Here is a 22,559-nt window from a genome sequence, read left to right on the forward strand (position 1 = left end):
CTAAGATTGAAAAACAGCGAAGCGATAGATTGAGAGTACTCAGGAGACTGGAATAGCTGCCGAACCTATCCCCAACATATTACTAATGCTAATAGAATGATGATGGTATATAATCTCCTTTTCACTCCTCGACTTTCAACCCAGACAACAGAGAGGCATAAAACTGTCTCTTAAATAATCTTGAAAATCAAGTTGAAGACAGTTGCAATCTCAAGTAGGGGTGGGCCTCAATTCGGTTTCGAAATAAATTTTCGGTTTCGGATCAGTTCGGGTTCAAAAATTAAAAAAACTATTCGTTTTTTTGAAAATAAAATATCCAAACCAAAACCAATAGGTCGGTTTCGATTTCGGATCGGTTTCGGTTTTCTTAACGGTTTTATTTAAGCAATCGATTTTTCGATTCATCTTAACGATTTGGTTTTCGGTTCGATTTTTTGAATCATTTTTTATTTCAAATCATGTAAAATAATTTCCTCATTTTCAATAACTATATAATATATTCAGAGCACGTACAATCTACGATTTCATCAATAGTTACACTTCACTTTTTTTCCTCCATGTAGCTTTGAAAATGATTGCCAAACGTTTGGTCTTAAGCGTCTGCCTCCTTTTTCATTCTCAAAACCCTCATCATAATCATCCTCCATAATCTCCTCTACAACATTGTTATTTTCTTCCATCCTGCACACAAGGTCTACTATAATCAAACAAAAATAAAATAATTTACAAATTTGTATTTTAAAAAAAGGCAAGAATTTTGGACTAAAATGAAGAATTTAGTTACTGTTTTTAATATCAAAGTTTTGGCAAAAAATATAAATAAAATAAAATAAGTATTTGTGCCGTAATAGAAATTAGCAAAACATTAGGGACTAAAATGACCTTCGATCAAGGACTATTATGAAAAGTTAGCAAACAAATCAAATCACAATAGAATTCTTATATGCAAACATATCCTAAATATTGGGCCATACTAAAATTCTATAAAAAAAGGGATCTAAACAATATTATCCCTCCATCATCTTCAACATTTCGTAACTTTCTGAGTCCTCACCCAGCACTGCTAGAAGCACAGTATCCAAACGGAAAAATTGAAAAAATACAATAAAATACTCATATCCAAGCAAAGCTAATAAAACTAAATAATAATAATAACTTAAACAAACATGAAATAAGAGCATATCAAAGAGCCATGTAAAAAAAAAAAAAAAAACTGAGCAAGTTAGTCACGAATGAAAACAAACTCATTACCTGATTAGCTAGCTAGCGACGGAGTAAGGAATGAAATGCAGTGGAAGGTTGGTAGCAAGGAGAACGGGGCAAAGGCAGATGCAAGTTAGGTAGGGGTGGGCAAAACCGATCCGGAACAAAAAAAAATTCGGTTCAGTCGGTTTTTTTTTTTTTTTTTTTTTCGGTTCGCTTTTTTTAAACAAAAAATCTGGATTTATAAATACCGAACCGAGTGATTCAGTTTGGTTTGGTTTTCAGATAAAAAATTATAATATCCTAGCCGGACGAATTTAAAGCATTTTCGTAATTTCGCTAGAACATATATATACACAAGTTAAACATTTACGGTTTGCACTACTCTCTCTCTCACTTTCAGCTGCAGCACAACCGCTTACCCAAGACCAAAACCTTAGCTCGCATCTGCCTTTGCCCGTTCTCCTTGTTGCCGACACTTCCACTGCGTTTCATTCCTTACTCCGTCGCTAGCTAGCCAATCAGGTAATGGGTTTGTTTTCATTCGTGACTAACTTGCTCAGTTTTTTTTTTTTAAATGGCTCTTTGATCTGCTCTTATTTCATGTTTGTTTAAATTATTAATATTATTTAGTTTTATTAGCTTTGTCTGGATATGAGTATGTTATTGTATTTTTTCAATTTTTCTGTTTGGATGCTGTGCTCCTAGCAGTGCTGGGTGAGTACTCAAAAAATCACCAAATGTTGAAGATGATGGAGGATAATATCGTTTAGATCCCTTTTCTTTATAAAATTTTAGTATGGCCCAATATTTAGGATATGTTTACATATAGAAATTCTATTATGATTTGATTTGTTTGCTAGCTTTTCATAATAGCCCTCGACCGAAGGTCAACAAGATAAAATATCATTTCAGTCTCTAATATTTTGTTAATTTATATTAAAGCACAAATACTTATTTCATTTTATTTACATTTTTTGCCAAAACTTTTGATATTAAAAACAGTAACCATAATTCTAAAAATTCTTCATTTTAGTCCAAAATTCTTGCCTTTTTTTTTTAAATACAAATTTATAAATTATTTTATTTTTGTTTGATTATACATTGATTATAGTAGGCCTTGTGTGCAGGATGGAAGAAAATAACAATATTATAAAGGAGATTATGAATGATGATTTTGATGAGGGTGCTGAGAATGAAAAAAGGAGACGCTTAAGATTGGACGTTTGGTAATAATTTTCAAAACTACCTAGAGAAAAAAAAAGCGAAGTGTAACTATTGATGAAATCGTAAATTATACATACTCTGAATATATTATATAGTTATTGAAAATGAAGAAATTATTGTACATGGTTTGAAATAGAAAATGATCTGAAAAATCGAACCGAAAACTAAATTGTTAAGATGAACTGAAAAACCGATTGTTTAAATAAAACCGTCAAGAAAACTAAAATCGAACCAAAACCGAATCCAAACCGACCTATCGGTTTTGGTTCGGATTTTATTTTCAAAAAAACCGAACGGTTTTCTTAATTTTTGAACCCGAAACCGAACCAACGCCCACCCCTAGAGTTAGGGTTTGGGTCATGGGCAAACGGTTGTGCTGCAGCTGAAAGTGAGAGAGAGAGAGTGGTGCAAACTGCAAATGTTTAACTTGTGTATATATATGTTCTTGTGAAATTACGAAAATACCTTAAATTCGGCTCGGTTCAGATTTTATAATTTTTTATCTGAAAACCGAACTGAGTGGTTCGGTATTTATAAATCCAAATTTTTTGTTTAAAAAAAACCAAACCGAAACCGAAAAAAACCTACCCGAACCGAATTTTTTTCGATTCCAATTTGGTTTTGCCCACTCCTAATCTCAAGTATACACCAATTCTTTAGACTTCTAACATGCATGCTCTGTGGAAGATAATATAATGTGCCTTCTTTGCAAACAGGTTACATTTACATGCATGGCATATCAGAATCAGTAAGTATATTTGCTTACAGTGCTATATATGACCATCAAAGTCAAGAACTTGAGCTCTTTGACAGTAATGGTGGAGACTGCCGAGCAAGAAAAGGAACTTCAACTACAGTCCCAACAATGTTGTCTCCAACAGTTACAGTGTCTCCACCTAAAGCATCTTTCCTCTTGATATATCCCAAACCAAAGTGATCAGATTCCTTTCTTCCGAGTGTATAGCTTGTCAGTTTTCCCACCTTGACAAAGTTCAAAAATACATTAGGCTTCAAGTGATGAGGTTCCAAATTCCAGAAAACAGAATTAATACCTAAACTACAGAGCAGTTGTGGTAAAAGTTATTCACCCACTAATTTTAATTTGATATTTATCTTGTCAAAAGAATATTGAGCAAAAAAATGACGAATACCTTTTTCCCATCAACTATTATCGGGCTGCCAGGTTCTGCTGGTGCTGACAGACAAATTCCCCATAGTCTCTGCTTAAGTCCATCATATGTTATGAGCCTAGAGATGGTCTCTTGTCCCTTATAACAGCCTGAGAAGAAAACACTTACATCAACCTTCATTCAACCTTTCTATGAAGACTCCAGTAGGGAAAGGTTAGCTACCCTTGTCCAAAGAAATTGAGTTCCAGAGACCGGCCTCCAGAACATTGAATTCATTAGTAAGCTCCTTTCCTGGTGCTGGCCGTCCTGCAAAACCAAGCAGTGGTTATGGAGTCTGATAACATCTGCAACAGGTAAAAGAAGCACATATGACCATTAAACCCAAAAACAAGCTTTACATCATTAAAGTTTATATTTCCTCTGGGCCAAGGCAACTATAATGTTAATGGAACTGATTATCCATTTTGCCATATTTTATAAGGTACTCATCAAAGTGATCAACAAATCCCTCACAAAAAATGTGAAATTTACATTCTTTACACTGATATAATTTGTAACAAAGCAAAATACCCATCATTGACAAGGATAGGAGCAAAATGAAATTAGCGGAAAGTTTGAAAGAAGAAAGAGAGAGAGAATCAAATCTATTCACTTAAAAGCCTAACCAAGCATGCAGGGATTAATCACCTTTAATTATTCTTAGTTTTTCCCAGGCATTAGAACCCATTGGAACAGCACCTTGAGATAGAAGGGTTTCCCAAACTGATCCAGCAGCAGCTGGTGACATCAACAATGAAAATCCTTCTTCCGAAATGACATTTCCCACACCAACAGTTATCGGCATGCCATTCACCTGAAAATCGATAGGTTTTTATTTATATTGCTTTTCATAAAACAAAAAGTACTAGGTTTGATTCCCGGAATAGACTTCATCATCATCTAGATTTTATACGAGAATGGACCATTACTTCTTCACTACTTCTCCAATGTTCTGTCCAAGCTGAAGGAACCAGATAAAACAATAACGGCCTCGTAATGAGTACGTACGTATAGTAAAAAGCTACATTTATTGTAGATATGAACTTCTGAATCATGCAATGGGAAAGGTGGTTCAAACATAAGGACATGGAATAATGCTGCAAACAGAGGACGAGTATAAGATTTTGTCGTGGTGCATCAAGGAGAGATAATACAAATCTTTTATGACAATATATAAATAAAGAACCTCTAAAAATTATTACTGAGGACTGAAGAAAAAAGTATTGAATTATATTTTGCAATTTGAGTATTTAACAAATAACATTAATTTGACATTATTACTTTCCTATGTTTTGAACCAACCGCACTGATCTTTTAATATTTCAGAAGAAAGCCCACTCCTAAACCCACTATTTTGAATTGGCGCCCAAATCTATTTGGTAGTTGACACGAATCTATGTTTCTGGAACTTGGATTGATCCTATTCCATCTCACTAAGGTCAATTAACACAAACAATAAAAAAAGTAATCCAAATATTTTCATACATTCTGAATTAATACTGAAAAGTAAATTTTAAGTAAGGGCACTTGCCCCCTCATCAGGATAACTTGCTCCAGATCAGGATAACTACCTCCACTACTTTGCTGTGAAAGCATTTATCTAGGAAAAGAATCAGGAAGAAATGCAAGAGTTCAGGAAATAATAAGAAAATTCATTTTGACCTGGAAAAAGCATGAATTGTACTACAGATAATCAGTTTTCCATCTCCCTTCACTATCATATCTTAATAGGCAATTTGCAAAGAAGTATGTGAACTCACATCAAAACAAACAGAGCAAATTAAGCATTACCATTCAGCCAGCATGTCATTTGTAGAATGCATAGATTATCATTCTTTTTGTGCTTTGACAGCGACAAAAGAACTTTAGCAAATAGAGCTGTCTCATAATTTCAAAAGAAGTTCCTAAGATTTACTTAATCAAATCCAAAGTTCATCAAGAGAAAAAGGTTGGAAACTAAATATACATCCAGTTCATGTTATAGTCATAACTAACCAAGTATAAGGCAAAGTAATGGATCTATGAAGAGAAATCAGGCAAACATTAAATACAAAAATAAAAATATTCTCATTTTTCCAACCTATTATTTAAAAATTTAATCAAGTTGAATTCATGTCATAGAGGATAAAGATACAATATAAAGAAATTATCTTGTATTATAAAGATCTATTCAGAAAAAAATCTAAGTCTCTTGTATTTCAAAGATCGACTGAGAAAAAAAATCTATCTTACACTATAATGCCGATGTGTTCCATATGCCTCTCCAACAAGATCACCAAGATTCAAATCGCGCATTACCTGTTTGCATATCACTAATACAATCATCAACAATATCAAATTCAACTTCCAAAAAGCTCAATAATAACTCCAGAAATGAGTAAACAATTTAAAAGAAATAGACATACTTGGTTGCTTTTAGGTCCCACTACAACGAATAAGCATGTTTGTTTAGTGATATCTTGAATTTCTACCTTGTCAGCGAAAAATACATACCTAGAACAGAGTGCAAAAAATGAATAATAAGGAGGGGAGCTTTCTATTTTTTCTTTGGATAAGTGTAGGACTCGGCACAAATTTCAAAACACAAGACAGGCAAACAAATTATTCTTGCTTGCATTGGCTCAAGCTAAGTCTGTCTAGGCCATGTCCATATACACTAGAGCAAGACAGGTCATGCAAAAAAGAAAGATGAGGATTGTTCATAAGCCCATTCTCTCCAAGTTTGTGTTCTATAAGTAAACTGGAATGAAGTACACTGAGGTGAGCAATTATACAAGATCAAAATTGTTCAAGTGTGAGACTAAAATCATTCTACACAACAATGGCAATGCTGGAAAACTAAGACACACTATCTACAAGCATAAAGTTAATAAGACAATCTCCACGACAGATATACATACTTGTTGAGCATTTCAGTTATGCTACTACAGGTCAAGGGCGAGACCACCAGTATAACAGCATTTTTCTGTGCATATGGAAAAATGATTAACAAGTTGACAAGATAATTTGCATTTATTACACGCTTATAAACAAACTACGAAGGAAGAAACATGAAGAAATAGATTACCATTATCCAAGCATGTGCAATATCTATTGTCCGCGCTGTTGGTGTAACAAAGACAGTGTCACATCCCTAAGGATATCAATCCAACAAATCCCATCAATTAATCCCAAATGACTGCATCAAACAAAATAAAACAGAAAAAGTTTGCGCTAACTTCTTAGAACAGCACCAGACAAAAGACCCACAACCTCTCAAAACTTGCCTGTCCTTCACGAAGAATTTCAAAATTTGCAGTGCTTTGGTTGTGAAGAAACTGAATACGGTCATCTCCACTCACTTCATGATAATAAAACCCCAACAGTTTACAAAAGTAGAACAATCATTAAAGCATCACTCGCACAAAACAACGATCCACAAAAGACTCATGTAAGCAATCAGAGCGTACCTCTTATCCTTCCAAAATGTGAAAGGTCCACAACCTAAGCCAGACAACACAAAGCAACAAAACAAACCAAAACCTCGTCAATAATAATCACATGCATATAAATCGATGCAATCTAATACAATTTGATGCGTGATAGTATGATATTGCCCATTCAATATCATATTATTATTATTAAACTTAGTACTAATAGTAAGTGCATCCAATGTTTTGTTAAATTAAATTAATTCTCATAAAAAGGAAAAAAGAACACTCACAGCAACACCATTATCAGCAGCATCTAGCGCTTCACCATCATTACCAAACGTTTCAACTATTCCTTCTTCTGAAATCTTCGCCCCTTCACTCTTCACAGTTTCCTGCAAAATATAGTTTAATAATCAAAATTTTTTTTTTGCTGTTTATTATTTTAATTAACCTGTTTTTGTTTTTAATTTATTCAACTTATTTTAATGGAAGTTCTTACAAGAAGGTCGTGATCGATTGGGGGAGGAGAGAGGTCAAAAGGTAAAACGGCAGTTGGAGGAATACTCGCACTTCTTCTCAGCGAGAGAGTCTTTTTCTGAGTCAAAACGACCCCGTTTTGAAAGAATTTGGTCGTTCTGGTGGTATGTAGACGAGAGGTAGAGCCGACAATCAAGTGCGTCGTTGCTGTTGATGAGGTAGCTGCCATTTCTGAATGTTGTAACGCTCTCTCCCTCTCAATTATTCGCTCCCTGCTAAATTTTCAGTTCAGTGTTAGTGTAATTTTATCAAGGGAATTTTTTTTTGGCCCCCCGTTTTTTCTGCTGTATTAAATAAAATTTTGGTTTAGTATATTATTATGGGAAATTTACACCAATAACCATAAAAATTTTAGTTTTTTCTATCTTAACCCCTCAAATAAATTTCTATCAACATTAGCCATAAAAGAACCGTTGAGACCAAATTACCCCTCTCTCTCATCTCCCTTTCCTCTTCCTCTTGCCTTCTTCTCTCTAGTTCTCTACTAATTTCAGCATCCACCTCTTTCTTCTTCTTCTCTCTCATATAATCTTCGTAATTGTTCGGTCTAGCAGGGTCGTGCTCCTCGATTACGGTCAAAGTGACGTCGACCAATGCTGGTTGCGGCAGCGCTACCATGTCGTCGGGGGAAGGTGCGATTGCAAGTGAGGAATGGGGTCTAGTCGGGAGAGAATTTTAGATGGTTTTGGGTTTGGATTGGGGCTTGAGGATGGTTTGTGGTGGCGCGAAAATTGACCAGACAGTGGTCGTCGTGTTGGTGGGTTTGTCCTCATCGGAGGGTGGAGGTAGGTCTCCGTACAGCCCGCCTAGCATTTCGCAACATGGCTTTTGATGGAAAATCCAGGGGAATTTGAATTCCCAAATTGGATTTCGGAGAATTAAAAAGTTGATTTTGTTTTGTTGTTTGGGTTGTCGGATGAGATTCGATCTGAGGTAGAAGAAGATATTACATACGAATAAGAAGAGACGAACAAAGACGAAAGGACTGGCGAAAACAAACAAATACTGAGGTAGAAGAAGGCAACCTGTCGCACCAAGGCTTCGTGCGACAGGGGCCTGTCGCACCAAGACTTGGGCCTGTCGCACCAAGCTTCTTTTCGTTTGTAAAGAAGGGTAATTTGGGGAGAAAAGCGTGTGTTTGGCTAATGTTGATAGAAAAAGTTGAGAGGGTTAATTGTGAAAATAGTAAAAATTTTATTGTTATTTTCGTAAATTTCCCTATTATTATTGTGGTGTCCTGCCAAGGATGGCAATTGGCAAAAGCCCAAGCGGGGACAGGATATGGGAATGCTTTGATTAGGGATGGTAATGCTGCTCGTAAATTCGTAAATTCATCCAAACCCATCCTCTAAAATTTGTCTGATACGGATAATTTTATGAGTTACGAGCGGATTTGATATTATAAATTTAAACGCGCATTAAGTTGCGAGTGAGTTTGATATTAATCAAATATCCATCGGATACTCGCATAGGTATTTGCTAACCCACAATTTTTTTAGATATTTTTAATTTAATTTTAATTAAAAATTATTTAAATCTAAAAATATATAAAGTGCAAACATGTGTGTAAGTTGTATCGTACCTAAGTCCTAATAAGCTTTAACTTAATGTATGGGTAATTATATACTTATAATTTTATTTGGACTATTATTCTTTAACTTAACGTATGGATTATTTTATTATTATAAGGGAAATTATCATTGCACCACCTCTTTTTTGTCTTATTTTCATTCAACCATCACAAAATTCTAACATGTTCTCTGCACCATCTTTCTTTTTAAATTTATATCAATTAGTCACTTTTGCAATAACACCGTTAAATAATTTAAATAAAATGATAATTTTACCCCCATATAAATTAAAATACTATTTTATTTTATAAAAACTTTGAAAATAAAAAATTATAATTATAAAAATACCCCTAAATTTAATAAAAAATAAATCCCAAAATTAGAATTTTTATTTTTTAATAAAATTATTTTAATAAAAATTTTAATTATAAAAATAATTACAAAATTTTTGGATTTAATAAAAATCCCCTAAATTATTAAAATTTTGGGATTTATTTTTTAATAAATAAATTCAATTATTTTAATAAAATTTTACAAAATCATAATTTTTTAATAAAAATAATTATTAAAATTTTGTAAAATCTAAATTTAATATAAATCAACCGAGCACCTCTATTTGGGATTTTTTTATTAAATTTAGGGGTATTGTTATAATTAATTTTTTTATTTTTTAAAGTTTTTATAAAATAAAATGGTCTTTTAATTTATTTAGGGATAAAATTATCATTTCATTTAAATTATTTAATGGGGTTAGTACAAAAGTGGTTAATTGATGTAAATTTAAAAAGAAATGTGATGCAGAGAACATGTTAGAATTTTATGGTAGTTAGATGAATATAATGCAAAACAAATGTGGTGCAATGATAATTTCTCTTATTATAATTTTGTTATTCGGATTAGCATTTAAAAGTATTATTCTTTAGAAAATATTAATCTTAATTATTATTATTGGAATCATCTTGGAGAGGTGCTAATGGTGGTGAATGAAACAAAAATCTTCTTTTCGAGCTTGTGTTGAATGATAATATGAAATGGTAATTGTTATTTTTAGATATTAGTTTGTGGCTTTTCTTATGAACTTGTGTATTTCGTACTTAAATTTAAGAATTTGTATTGGATTGATGTTGAAATTTTAATTTTTAATTTACATTGGTTAAATTTAGAGTTGAATATGTTATGTGGAATTTTAGCTTATTATTATAAATTTACATATTTAATATTTATGATTTTAAATATGAAAACCCGCAAAAAAAAAACCGCGGATTTAGTAATTGTCAAAACTCGCAGCGGGTGGGTTTTCTTAGAAAAATAAAGACTTGCTTTGGGTTATGGATAAGTTTGGTAATTAATGGGAGATTTGGATTTGGTAATGATAAACCCACTACGGGCGGTGTCGATTGCCATAAATAGTTTTGATCGAGTCTGGACATATTTTTTTATCGTTTGTTCCTGGCTTTTTAATCAGGATTTTATATTTTATAATATATATAAATTTATTTATAATTTTTAAATTTTATTTCAATGAAATTGTGCTTGAAAATATGAATTTCCAATTTTTAAAATTTTAAATATATATATTAAATGAGCTAAATAAATATAATTATTTTAAATTATATATATATATATATTATTTTTTTAATAAAAAAATTTGGATTTTGAACTGAACTTATCAAGTGAAGCTCGAGTCCAACCCGGCCACTCAACCCGCATCACTAAGATCCGAACCAGGCAAATATTTTTGACATCCCTGTTGTCCTCGTGCTTGTAGGGCTCTTTTTCATTTCCATAAAATGTAACTTTCTCTTTCCACAAAATATAAAATAGGTGTATTTCCTCACATGTTAGTGAAAATATATTTTGAAGCTAATCTTTTTTAAATTCTAGAATGTATCATAATTATATATTTTAGTGAATCATAGATTATATTATACCATTAGACAGTAAAAATTAATAACATTAAGGGATATTATTATTTAAGCTCCCTATTTTTACGTTTATTAAATATAAATGTAGTTTAATATATAAGTCCTTTTCAGGGTGCGTTTTTTCATTATCAATTGTTGATCATTGTAATGAATTTAATTACAGTACTGTTTTGAGCTTTGTTGATTTTTTTTGGAACATACAGTGATACATGCATTTTTACTGTATACCACAAAAATTTAATTGAACCTAAGAATTAGTTGATGGAATTACTTGTTCAATAAATCTGCACGGTATGTCCTTGTTAAAATAAAAAGGTTTTTGAAGGGAAAAAAAAAAGCAGGGGCTAAGATGATAAATGGAATGAAATTATAATATCAAATGTAAATGTAAGTAGGTGGCAAGACAACCTGTAAACCAAACACAGCCTAAGACCATAGTTCACAAGGAACTTCTTTTTGCATGCATGCCTACTGCGAGCGAGAATTCATCCAACTCAATGAAGTTTGGTAGCTTGGAGTGTGCTTGTTTGTGGAATTAAAAAATTAGAATCCTGAATGAGAATCATTAATGATGTTTATTTATTAAAAAGAAATGTGGAAATGAGAAGAAAATATGTAAAACCATATATTTTTTAAATTAAAGAATGCAAACTTATTGTTATTATTATTATTATTTTGAATAAAAATAATGGTAATAATTATAATCACAATTATTATAATAAATAATGAAATTCATTGTCTAAAATCATTTTACTAATTTGTAAAAAAAAAATTAATTATAAGCAATACAACTCATTTCAATTCCGATTTTTAAGGTTAGAGTAAACAATTTATTATAATTTTTATTTCTTATTCCGATTCCAACTAATTTCAATTACCAATTGATAAGCACATTATAAGAAGAATCCCCGTGAAACCTTGAATCAATTTCCTCATGCAAGGAATGAGTCTTCTGGTACCAATGGTAAAATAAACACAAAAAATACGACTACTTCATTTTTAGCTAATGAAAAGGGGGTTCACATTTAATATATATATATTACATGTTATTTCTGTACAAAACGTTAATATAGAATTTTACACTAGATACAGAAACATAGCTGTAAACAAAGTCACCTTCAAATGTAATTATCCCTCCCACCACTACTGCACATGCTGATTCCCGCCATTTTCCTGTCTTTGTGAATCGGCAAAAACTTGCCCTTGCTCTCTAACATCTCTGAACATGGAAAGAAATGAGTTGAGGCCTTCTGAAGAAGCCCCTCCTAAGATCCACAACAGCAGTGAACTAAACGAATTCATGCTCCCCGGGTTAGGACCCGTTTCAGGTTGCTGAAGGTCTGGTTGTCCTGGAATCTCCATAGTGTTGCCAACCCTGTCTGGATTGTTGTTTTCGGAACGTTCTGGTCCAGGAGCATCCACTCTATTTGTTGGCGGCATTGCTTGGTTGGATCCAGGTCTCAAGCCAGGTCCAGAAGTTGCGTCAGTATTAGGCAGACTTGGGTTCCTTGTGTTCAATCTTGTTATATGCAATGTTGACGCGAGAATGGTAGATGAGGTAATGTGGAAGTCTGGCTGTTGCTGAAGCTGAGTACGCCTATTTTGGATGAATCTTTGTAGAGCTGGTACCTGAGATGACATTAGCAAACGTGCATACAAAATCAAACTCAAGTTTTGAAACATTCTGTTAAAGAGTAAAATAGATGGTGAAATCTACAACAACGATAAGAAGATATGAGGAACAGTGCGCTATTGATGCATTCATGATGCACAACCATTATCAGCTAAGAGATGAACAATCAATAAGCAGTTACAAGCAAATCAAAGGACTAAATATCGCAACAAGATAATCCTAATAGGGACTAATTACCTCAAAGTGGTTCCAGAAGTACAGAATGAGGTGCTGCACAAATGCAGCAGCCGTACCAAGTGCCATATATGAAAATCCTGGAAAAATTATAAGTTAAAATTTTAAGACACAAGTAAGAGTTCCAGCCATAAATGAGATGAGTCAAACAAGTGCAGGGCCATACCATAAGCATAAGAGAAAAAATATATGTGAAAAACCAGAAAATAGAGCAAAAAGAAGCGAGGGAAGAACTTCATCGATATTGGTGTGCGGACACTGCAACTTAGAAATAAGAAGAATCATATTAGAAAAGAAACAATAATTAAGATTATAGTTTCTTATCACTAGTTAGATAAACCAAAGAGCTGGCTAACAGGGAGATATGTCTATGGCATTCACTGGTCCTAGAAACCAGCTCAACATACATCAGAGCAATTAATCAGAGCACCAGTGTGCAAGACCACATACAGGCAAAAGAACCTTATCCTAAAAGATAGCTATTCATTAGTCAATAAAAAAGACACCAATCAAGAGCAAGTGCACTCTCTTACAATGCATTTCAACAAAGAAAGAAAGATATACCTGATCAGTGTAAATAGCTCGCACAACCAGACAAGAATTAAAACCAAGAAAGCCAACAGCTGGTCATCATAAAACTCAAACAGGAAGAAAAGAATGCCAATCATTATCTGCAAAATCCACCATACGGGTCATCAGTAAGACCCGAAATGCACATAAATAGAAAAAATAAAATCTAAATAAATGGAATAAAATAATAAAAATATTTTAAAACATAATTTATTGCAGCATAAGTTTCACATCAACAGCAAATTACAAAGATATGATGAATGCCTACCGGTACAAAGACAAGTGACTCAATTACATGCACAAAGATCAATTGAAATGTTGGAAGCCGATGCTGAGCATGGTGTTGTAGCTGCACTGCAATAATATGAAAAATAAGAGACCCCCAATCATACCATATTTGTAGCAAGAAAATACAGGACTCATGACAAAAGATCCTAACCAACTATAGAAAGTGTCTGGCAACAGAAGAATTTGAGGTGACAAAGCAAATAACTAGCTCTAATTAACTACCAAAGGAAAGAACAATGAACCAGGTGCATGCATACACTGGTGCTAACACCACTTCACACCCTAGTTAGGAAAATCAAATAACATACCTGTGAACTTCAACATGCGAGCCTGTGTCTCTCTCAGCGTAAATGATACTGACATTGTGGTTGTGAAAAATACAAACAGTGACATCATAAGCACACCACACTTGGTCACCAGATAGTCTGCAATTAAAGAAAAGGGAGGACGAAAAGTGTAAATCATCAGATCACCGTTTATGTCCACAGACTTTAGATAAACGATCAAAATGATACCCCGTGCTATGTTAAAAATTACTAAGACGTATTCAAAACCAAAAAACAAAAAGGGACCAAAGCAGTGCTTGGTGATGCAACAAGCAGTGAGAAATTGGTGATCATAAGATTCCAAGATATGAAAACACAAGAGATCATCACAAGTGCACATGATCTTTCTTTTTCTGTCCTGATAACAGCTGCTTATTACAAGCAGATTCTCTTGTGTTCGTAATGCTATGACAAAAGGCTCTTACTTTACTTTTCTTCCCCCCCAAAAAAAAAAAAAATTCTTTTTTTCCAGCGAGGAAGGATTTGGTTGGGGTTGGTTGTTTTATAGAAAGTAGACAGACATAAGACCCAATGGTACTCAGAATCTAGTTTGCGGATTAATTGGCTGATGATAGATAAGCCATTTTGGAGTTCTATGGCTACTAATTCCAATGTTGTTATCTTCATGAAAAGTTATGATTTCCATGTGCTAGGGCAAACAAGCACCATAATAAGTAAATAAATATGCCTGTTATTTAGTTTTCTCCTCCACTTATCTTGATCCTCATATTGAGTATGTGCTTAACATTTTGAAATATTGACAACTCCCTATTAGAATGGGAAATACTGACTCTCGCAAACAACATTGTGACACTATGTCATTGTCAGGGACTCAGGTAAGTGCACATTCCAACAACAATGACTAACATGGAAGCATGTTGATCCCAAATCTGCCAGCCAAAACAGTGCCAAATAAAATACAATAATAAAGCTAGTTCATAACAAGAAAAGCACCCATGAAAGAAGAAATATAACAGAAATCAACACACCTCCAAACTTTGCAGGGCCTTCTGGTGGTTCCTGTGCATAGCTAAGATTGTAAAACTCCTTTGTTTGACAATTATAAAGATACCCTGCAACCAGATTTGAAATAATAATTAGACAAAGTAGAGATGTGGACCAACACCATGCAGAGAGTCTGTTATTGACTCCATGAATGCTTTATAGCACTAACATCATTATTTTCAAGCTGATGACTTGTATATTTTCTAACTTCAGCAATTATTATGGGAAACATCTAATTAAGGACCTTGGGACTGAAAAAATGGATGAAGAAGAAAGCAGTCTCATTAAGGTTACAAAGAAGAGCTGTCTGAGGAGTTATTTCCTCTAACTTGATTCGGTCTTTTACATGGTTTGTAGAGAAGCTGTTAAACACTCTTCAATTATGTCTCCAAAAATATATTTTTAGCTACAGTTAGAGAAACACAGTATCGAGAAAGGCAGCATTATTAGCATCTGCTATAACAAAGGATCCTGAGTTTGACAAGCATGCCTGAGTTAGAAGAAAAGCAGTATCTCTACAGGTTATTTAAATGAAGAAACTAATGTGAGATTGAAAACAGATCTCTCGCTCTGTGAAAGAGGAATATCAGTGATATTGAAACCATATTTACGCATCAGAAAGTTTAAATTATGAAGGATGGATTAGTCGGTTGTATCTATTAAAGAAACTCTAATTGGAAAGTGAGGAACGTTGAACAAGCTCTCAAATTATTTCAAATTTTCAACAGAGTACAATCCGTTCAAGATAGCAAGACTATCAGAACAAAAGTTGTTTACCTTCTGTGGGATGGTTGATTGACATCATTAGATTACTCAAAAATTCTTATATATGCAGTGCATCAAGAGAATTATCTATTACCTTGACCAGGAGTATGCAGTAAACTATTCATCAAAATTGTATCGTATCCAACAAATCTGTTTATGAGAAGTTGCTGCCACCTATAAATAGAAGACATTACTTAAAAAATATTGTGTTGCATATAAAATTCACATCCAAAGCATTCAAGCATATAATTGCCTCAAAAATTGTTAACTCTTGCAAGCATTTTCACGTTGGAACTTCAACAGAATTTTCACAGAAATTCAGATCCACAAACAGTACATGGTACAAACATTTTCAACAAGACACGTATTTAATGGCGTAAGTAAACTTAAAACTATGATAGCAAAGCACCACAAATTTGCTTTTAAATAAAGCACAGCCGTGAAAATCACTGACTAAACTTACAAGCCATTGAATCATATGCCACTATTACCCATCAATCAAACTTTAAGTAATCAACTGCAAGCTCTTCCATATCATCCAAATACAATCTCATATGATGTAAGTCCTGATAAAAAATTATTCTGATAATGAGCCTAACGTTATCTGTGGCGGAATACAGCGTGATACTGCCTACATATTCTGCACAAAAATTTAAAGACTTCATCAAACAAACATAATAAACAAACATCCATGCACCAGAAGTTTATGAAACTGAGAACTGGTATTCCTTGCCCTACAAAATAAATAACAGATACTTAACTCTCTAGTCATTGATATCTCAAGAGTGGCACCCATTTAAATATTAAATAAAGGAGCTGGAACAACATATGTCCATTTGCAGACAAGCCAAAGCATAGGATATATAACCTGTTCCCAAAGCAAGGATGCTGAGCTGATATGCTGATATTGAAAGTACGTATATTATGCCGAGATTTATCTGCTTCTGGTAACAAGAAATACCCCTACACAACAGACTTAAAAAATAAAAAAAAAGAAGAAGAAAGATTACAAGCTTCAACACCTAGGTAGAATCTTGATTAATTTTTTTTCAACTAATTAAAGTACTTTAAATACAACAAAATTTTTCCTTTTTTTGTTTTAAATATTTTCAATGCACAGGAAATCTCTCCACCTGTGCACCAGGTCTGGAAATAGGGACTACTATCAGACTCCAAAATCTCTATAGTCAGCAAATTCATGGTATAACATTTAGAAAGGTAGCTTCAACGATTGGAGTCACCAACCACTTGGCTAGAAACCAAAGATCATACCAACTGATCAACCATCGGAGAGGATGCAGCAAAGTTTTAAACAAGAGAAAGAAGATATATCAGTCTAACAAACAAAAAAGATACCTTTTCCATGGTGTACAAATAAGTAGGTTCAAATGCTTTGGTTCTATTCTCAAGCCACTGCACTGCAAGTAGACAGCACAGTTTCAATTAGAGCCAACAAAAATAAAACACGAAAGGATGAAACTGTACCTAACTTTATCACCATTGCACGTGATCATAAATTGATATGATTAATGAGGCCCACAATCCCATGTCTCTTAGATCCATTCCATAATCTTAAATCATATATGATTTATAACTTGTCTAGGGGGTGTTACATTGCGCTTCAGATCAGAAAACTTAAGAACTAGCATTTATTGTTGGCACCCAAATCTCATATGTCCTCAAACGAGAGATAGACAAAACTTCAAACAAACTCTAGATACTAAGTTCAGCATAGATGCTTTGCACGGAAATTTCCCTCACCAGACCTAAAAGATAAGCATTTACAAATTTAAATACAGAGTTTATTACATATATTGACAATCATTACCAGAACTCAAAAATAAGCATTTACAAATTTAAATAAATGTCTCATTCTGCATAATTCAGAAGTATAGTATGTTATGATATTCTAATTCCAGTGACTCTAATTTAATATATATAATTATTTTACCGATTGCTTCAAACATTTTACAGTTACATACATGCAATATTACATACATATTTCTTCACCACAGATCCAGATTACATAAATAATAATAAATATCGGAACATTTGTGCCAGAGGCCATATGAATTTTGGAAATATTATTGCAACATCATGATAAACAGTAAGGGGAAAGACAGTTACCAGCATAAGAGTGAATCCTGTCCAGGTAAAGTAAATGCATCAATTTCGGCACATCAAGATTTAAATGTATCCCCGCAATATTCTGCACTAGGAAGTTCAAATTCAGCATAAAGAAATTTAAAATGATAACAGAATTAGGAATGAATAAAGCAAACATGCACTTTTTATTTTGATTAATTTTAATGCAGCTTGAGAAAATAAGAGAAAATTTAGCTTAAGGGAGAGGAAGAGATAGGTTGTAAATAGTCATATTGACATGAATATCCAAAAGCAGCACCGGCTTATACTCTCAAAAGAATGAGAGAAGAAAATTTAGTAAGTGATATTTAGAAAAAAAGAAAACAATATTAATTAATAAAATGAAAAAAGGAGAAAGAAATCAGAAATCAGAATATACAGCTTTCAAAACATAGTTTTTTTTTATGAAAAGAGGGGAACATTTGGCCAGAAATACAATTGATATTGCACGCATTTGCATGTATGTTGTCAAGGCATAAAACGTGCCAGTATTTTAATGAATTTGCTTATAGAAAAAGGGAGACTCAAAGTGAAGATCTGTTTCCTAGAGTCAACAATAGAGATCAAAAAGCTTCTATTTTTCTCCTTATTCGCAGCAATAGAGATACAACAGTAAATAATAGACTGTGGCCAATATTTGCAACCAGCATAATCTGAAAACAGTCTACTCCCTCTTTCAACAAGAATTGTAAAACTAGGATAGGAGGCAATTGAGAAACTCTAGCCCCCCTCCCCCCCCCAACCAAAAAAAAAACATTAACAATTAAGAAGGAAATTTTCAAATTTACTCACCCACAGCTTCTGGAAATTTCCTAAGATTTGCATTGCCTGTCTCCAAACGAAAGATAAACGCCTATACCACTTTTTCCCAAAATGAATGATTGCTGATTTAAAAGCCTCCTTGGCTGATAAAGCAAAACTATTACGTGCCTCCTCCTTATCAATTTTATTCACTGCGCTATCAGTTGGCTTAAAGCTTTGACTACTTACAGAGCCCTCTGCTAGGTGTTCAACAGGTTCCATATCAGTCCTCCAGAACTTCAAAGCCAATTTGCCTTTCCTAACATTGGAATGAATCCAATTTAACCAAAGGTTTGCAGCCGAGAATGTTAATCCATCAGCATCCATACCTGAAACTTCTAACTCATTGATTGCATTATCCACACTAGTGACATCTACAACATTAGAATCAGAGTCATTCTGTGACCACAAACCTGCACTACTGATCTAAATCAAACAAGAAAAGTAAAAGGAAAAAAGGTCAGTTTCTTAGACATGAAAGATCGGCCAACTTAAATGACTATCTCAAATTACCTTTAAACTAAAACCTAAAACCTAAAATAGATGCCTGAATAAAAAAGGAAACAGAAATATATAATTTTGAATAGACATGGGACAGGTACAGGCATTCAAGTTCGGCCAGGATCGCAGCTGCACTAGTGCGAAGTTGGACTTCACCAGGTGTCAAACAGAGCTTTTATATTTTAGCATGGCCAAGCCACTGCCAAGATACAACCTTCAAAATGTGTCATGCCTCTTATCTGAAGCCTATGAGTTGATAATGCATATATTCTCAAACATCAAATCAAGTTTGAAAAAACTTTGCATTTACTTCTCAACAATTTTTCTGTGTTATATTGCTATATAACATCTTAGCAAATAATAAAAAGAACAGTTATTCTTGAGAAATAACTAATACAACATCATCAGATTATAAAACAGACTAGACACAAATGGCCAAGAAGAACGCTCCTCTAGCTGTAATACAAATGTTATGTTCTGCTAGCTGCACAAGCAGATGCAGAAGAAGGGGATAACTCAATCCTAAGACAACGCAGGCTCCGAGTTCAACTTTTTGTGATCAGTTGTGACATCCACCCAAAATTTTAAGATTTCTCATGATAGCACAAACTTGATACATGAAATAACATAGAAAATTCCACGTCAGAAAAGTAGACTGAAATTTTAAAACGAAAGTTCATATACCTTAATTTGTATGAGTTGGGCTTCAGTCATCCGAATTCCAGCAAATTCACTTGAACAGCCAGGCTTTATAAGCAAAATATTCAAATTTAAGTCAAAAGGTGCATACGATTTCTGGAAAAAATATATAAACTAAAATAAAACACACACATACTGAGAGACAGACGAGAATAAATCAAAGAAGCATGTTGCCTATTAACGGAAATGGTATTGCAAAGAAATGTAAAGCAAGCTGAATCTGCAAATTTAAATTCATATTTACAAAGAAGTATAATGTGCAGTGATTATGGAATTCAAAAATGATAAGTTGTTTTTTATATTACTAACCAAAGGGCTCATTAGGGATTACTTTTTGCGAAAATTAAGAGTAGCTTATTTTATAATCTGTACCAAAAAATGCTTTGTCAAAATGTTTTCATAGTGCTTATTTCATAATCTATTCCATTACTTGCATGAAATTGAGTGATGAAAAAGTTAAAAAATAAATAAATTTACAACTTCAGCAATTTTTTTCCCAAAGCATATGTTGATACAGACACTATACACTTAACAAGCACTTTAATCCAAAAATTACCATACACATTACACTGTTCAAAACTCACAGCAGTTTCAACAGCATAGTTAACAAAGCTCTGACTACTGTCTCCCCCCCTCCCCCCCCCCCTCTATTACAGCTGAATATTGGCTTTTCAAAAACTTGAACAGCAGCACGATACCATCAATGGCAGATAATTAAAGACAATGTTCCAGTACTCTAATTCTTAAATTCTAAGCAAAATCAACTATAAATAGCAATTCTACCTGAAAAACAAAAATCTTAATGCAATTTTACTTAACGTAAGGGTGCTTCTTCCAAAAGCGCTTGGTAGGAGAAGCACTGATAATATTCTTCCCCAAAAATCACTTCCACTGGTTAAGAAAGCTACAAAAACTATATCTACTACAGTTCACACAGTCAAATACAAAAAAAAAAAAAAAAAATTTCTAACTAATTTATACAACTTTAAAAAAAATGAAAGAAAAGAAAATCGAAGAAATTAATTAATTAAAAAAAATTAATTACCTGTTGAACATAATTAGCGTGCATAACAACAAGAACACAGAACAAAGTGATAGCGATGAAAAGATAAATGTACTCCAAATAGGCCCTAACTCTCGGCGTCAGCACTCGCGAAAACCGCTCTTGCACTCGTATAAACGTGTGCTCTGGATCCATCTCTCTGTAAGCGATCGGCCAAATTTCACTTCTTCTTTCTGTGAATCTTTTAATTATTAATAACAAATTAATAATAACTACGAGTTCTCGTCATCATCGTAAACGCTTTATATTGAATTCTTTTTTCAGTTTCTCATTTTTGCCCTTCCTTTGTTATTGTCTGTCTTTGACCTTCGTGTGTGTTATGCTGTGGTGTTAGATGAATTATTGGTTGGAGATGACGATGAATTTCAGATATATGCCGCCATAGTTAAATGTATTTTCGTATGCCTAATTTAATAGTCAATTACTAGAGTACCCTCCTTTTGAAATACTTGATTCCAAATTTACACCTCGTAGTCCACTGGTAAAGTCGAGTGATAAGTATCATTCTCGATTATCTAAGCGTTTTGTATTTACATGATTCATAGTCCAATAAGAACCAATGAGGGTTATACTTGATTGTGCATTATGTTCGTGTATTTTAGTAGAAATGTTTTTAACGAAATTAATGAGGATTTTTTCTAATTTTTTGGTATAATTATTCTTTCTTCAAAGATAAATGGTGAACAAAACTCAAAATTGATTTTTTTTAACTTTATATCTCTATTAAGATTTAAATCAGCGTGGCCAATAAAAAAATTAGTTGAAATATATTCGGTGCTAAATTGATAATATTGTATTTTTTAAAATAATTGTAACTAGCGGTGTTGTAGAAATTATCAATTATGAATAGAATCAATTAAACATTTAGAATTTTTTTTTTAAAGTTGTGTGAGTTTTAGAGTAGTTATATGTATTTGATAAATCTTGCTATTAATTTAATATAAGAATATAAATGACTGAATTCGATATAATATTGAATAAAACATATAAATATTTATTAGCATGTATATGAAATATTTTTTATTGGTACATATAATAATTAAAACTAAAATAAATATTTTATATTTTTAAATTTATTTTGTTATCTTAATTTTTTCTAATATATATATATATATATATGAAATTATATTAAATATAAAAGTGATTCTCAAAATCAAATTTTAAAAAGTAAATCCTTCTTTATTTTTCAAAATCTCCTATAGGATAAGATGATTTTACCAAAAGTGATTTTTATGAAAATTTTACCAAATCCTAAAATTATATTTTAACTTTTGAAAATCATTTTTCAGTCTCTTAAAATTAATCTCAAATGAGCCCTTGGTCAAGCTTATATATTATTTCAACGAATTTCAATATAATGACTGCTTTATATATTTTAATGTGTTGACTTAATTTTTTTTTTTTTTGGAGGAAGCCAAGAAAAAAAAAAAAAGAGTGATTTTGAGTGACTTGGAGAGATGATTTTATGACGACATGACGTTGGT

At 32.8% G+C, this 22,559-nt stretch overlaps 2 protein-coding genes across 5 annotated transcripts; both read right to left on the reverse strand.

Moving 5' to 3' along the window:
* Window positions 1-474: 474 nt before the first annotated feature.
* On the reverse strand, window positions 475-7,808 carry LOC18040147 (putative transferase At1g60990, chloroplastic). The gene is made up of 13 exons (XM_006431784.2): window positions 7,512-7,808; window positions 7,303-7,404; window positions 7,049-7,082; window positions 6,866-6,939; window positions 6,667-6,732; window positions 6,500-6,564; window positions 6,005-6,092; window positions 5,832-5,897; window positions 4,248-4,413; window positions 3,783-3,866; window positions 3,582-3,709; window positions 3,197-3,411; window positions 475-681 (listed from the first exon to the last, which is right to left on the reverse strand). Exons 1-12 carry the CDS (start codon window positions 7,716-7,718, stop codon window positions 3,220-3,222), a joined length of 1,272 nt encoding a protein of 423 aa, XP_006431847.1. The 5' UTR covers window positions 7,719-7,808; the 3' UTR covers window positions 475-681; window positions 3,197-3,219.
* Window positions 7,809-12,063: 4,255 nt separating this feature from the next.
* LOC18040148 lies at window positions 12,064-21,401 on the reverse strand. 4 transcript variants are annotated; one of them, XM_024184202.1, is made up of 15 exons: window positions 21,058-21,401; window positions 19,998-20,060; window positions 19,226-19,238; window positions 18,804-19,141; window positions 17,994-18,075; window positions 17,223-17,284; window positions 16,735-16,829; window positions 15,961-16,040; window positions 15,086-15,169; window positions 14,079-14,195; window positions 13,751-13,836; window positions 13,477-13,583; window positions 13,079-13,176; window positions 12,916-12,992; window positions 12,064-12,674 (listed from the first exon to the last, which is right to left on the reverse strand). In XM_024184202.1, the coding sequence occupies exons 1-15, from the start codon at window positions 21,208-21,210 to the stop codon at window positions 12,189-12,191; spliced, it is 1,941 nt and encodes a 646-aa protein (XP_024039970.1). In that variant the 5' UTR covers window positions 21,211-21,401; the 3' UTR covers window positions 12,064-12,188. The 4 variants fall into 4 exon arrangements, with proteins under 4 accessions (XP_024039970.1, XP_006431850.1, XP_006431851.1 ...); XM_006431787.2 differs by having other exon boundaries at window positions 13,079-13,170; window positions 18,804-19,238; XM_006431788.2 differs by having other exon boundaries at window positions 18,804-19,238.
* Between the last annotated feature and the right edge of the window lie 1,158 nt (window positions 21,402-22,559).

Source organism: Citrus clementina, unplaced genomic scaffold (assembly GCF_000493195.1).
Source record: "Citrus clementina cultivar Clemenules unplaced genomic scaffold, Citrus_clementina_v1.0 scaffold_5, whole genome shotgun sequence".
NCBI classification, from domain to species: Eukaryota; Viridiplantae; Streptophyta; class Magnoliopsida; order Sapindales; family Rutaceae; genus Citrus; species Citrus x clementina.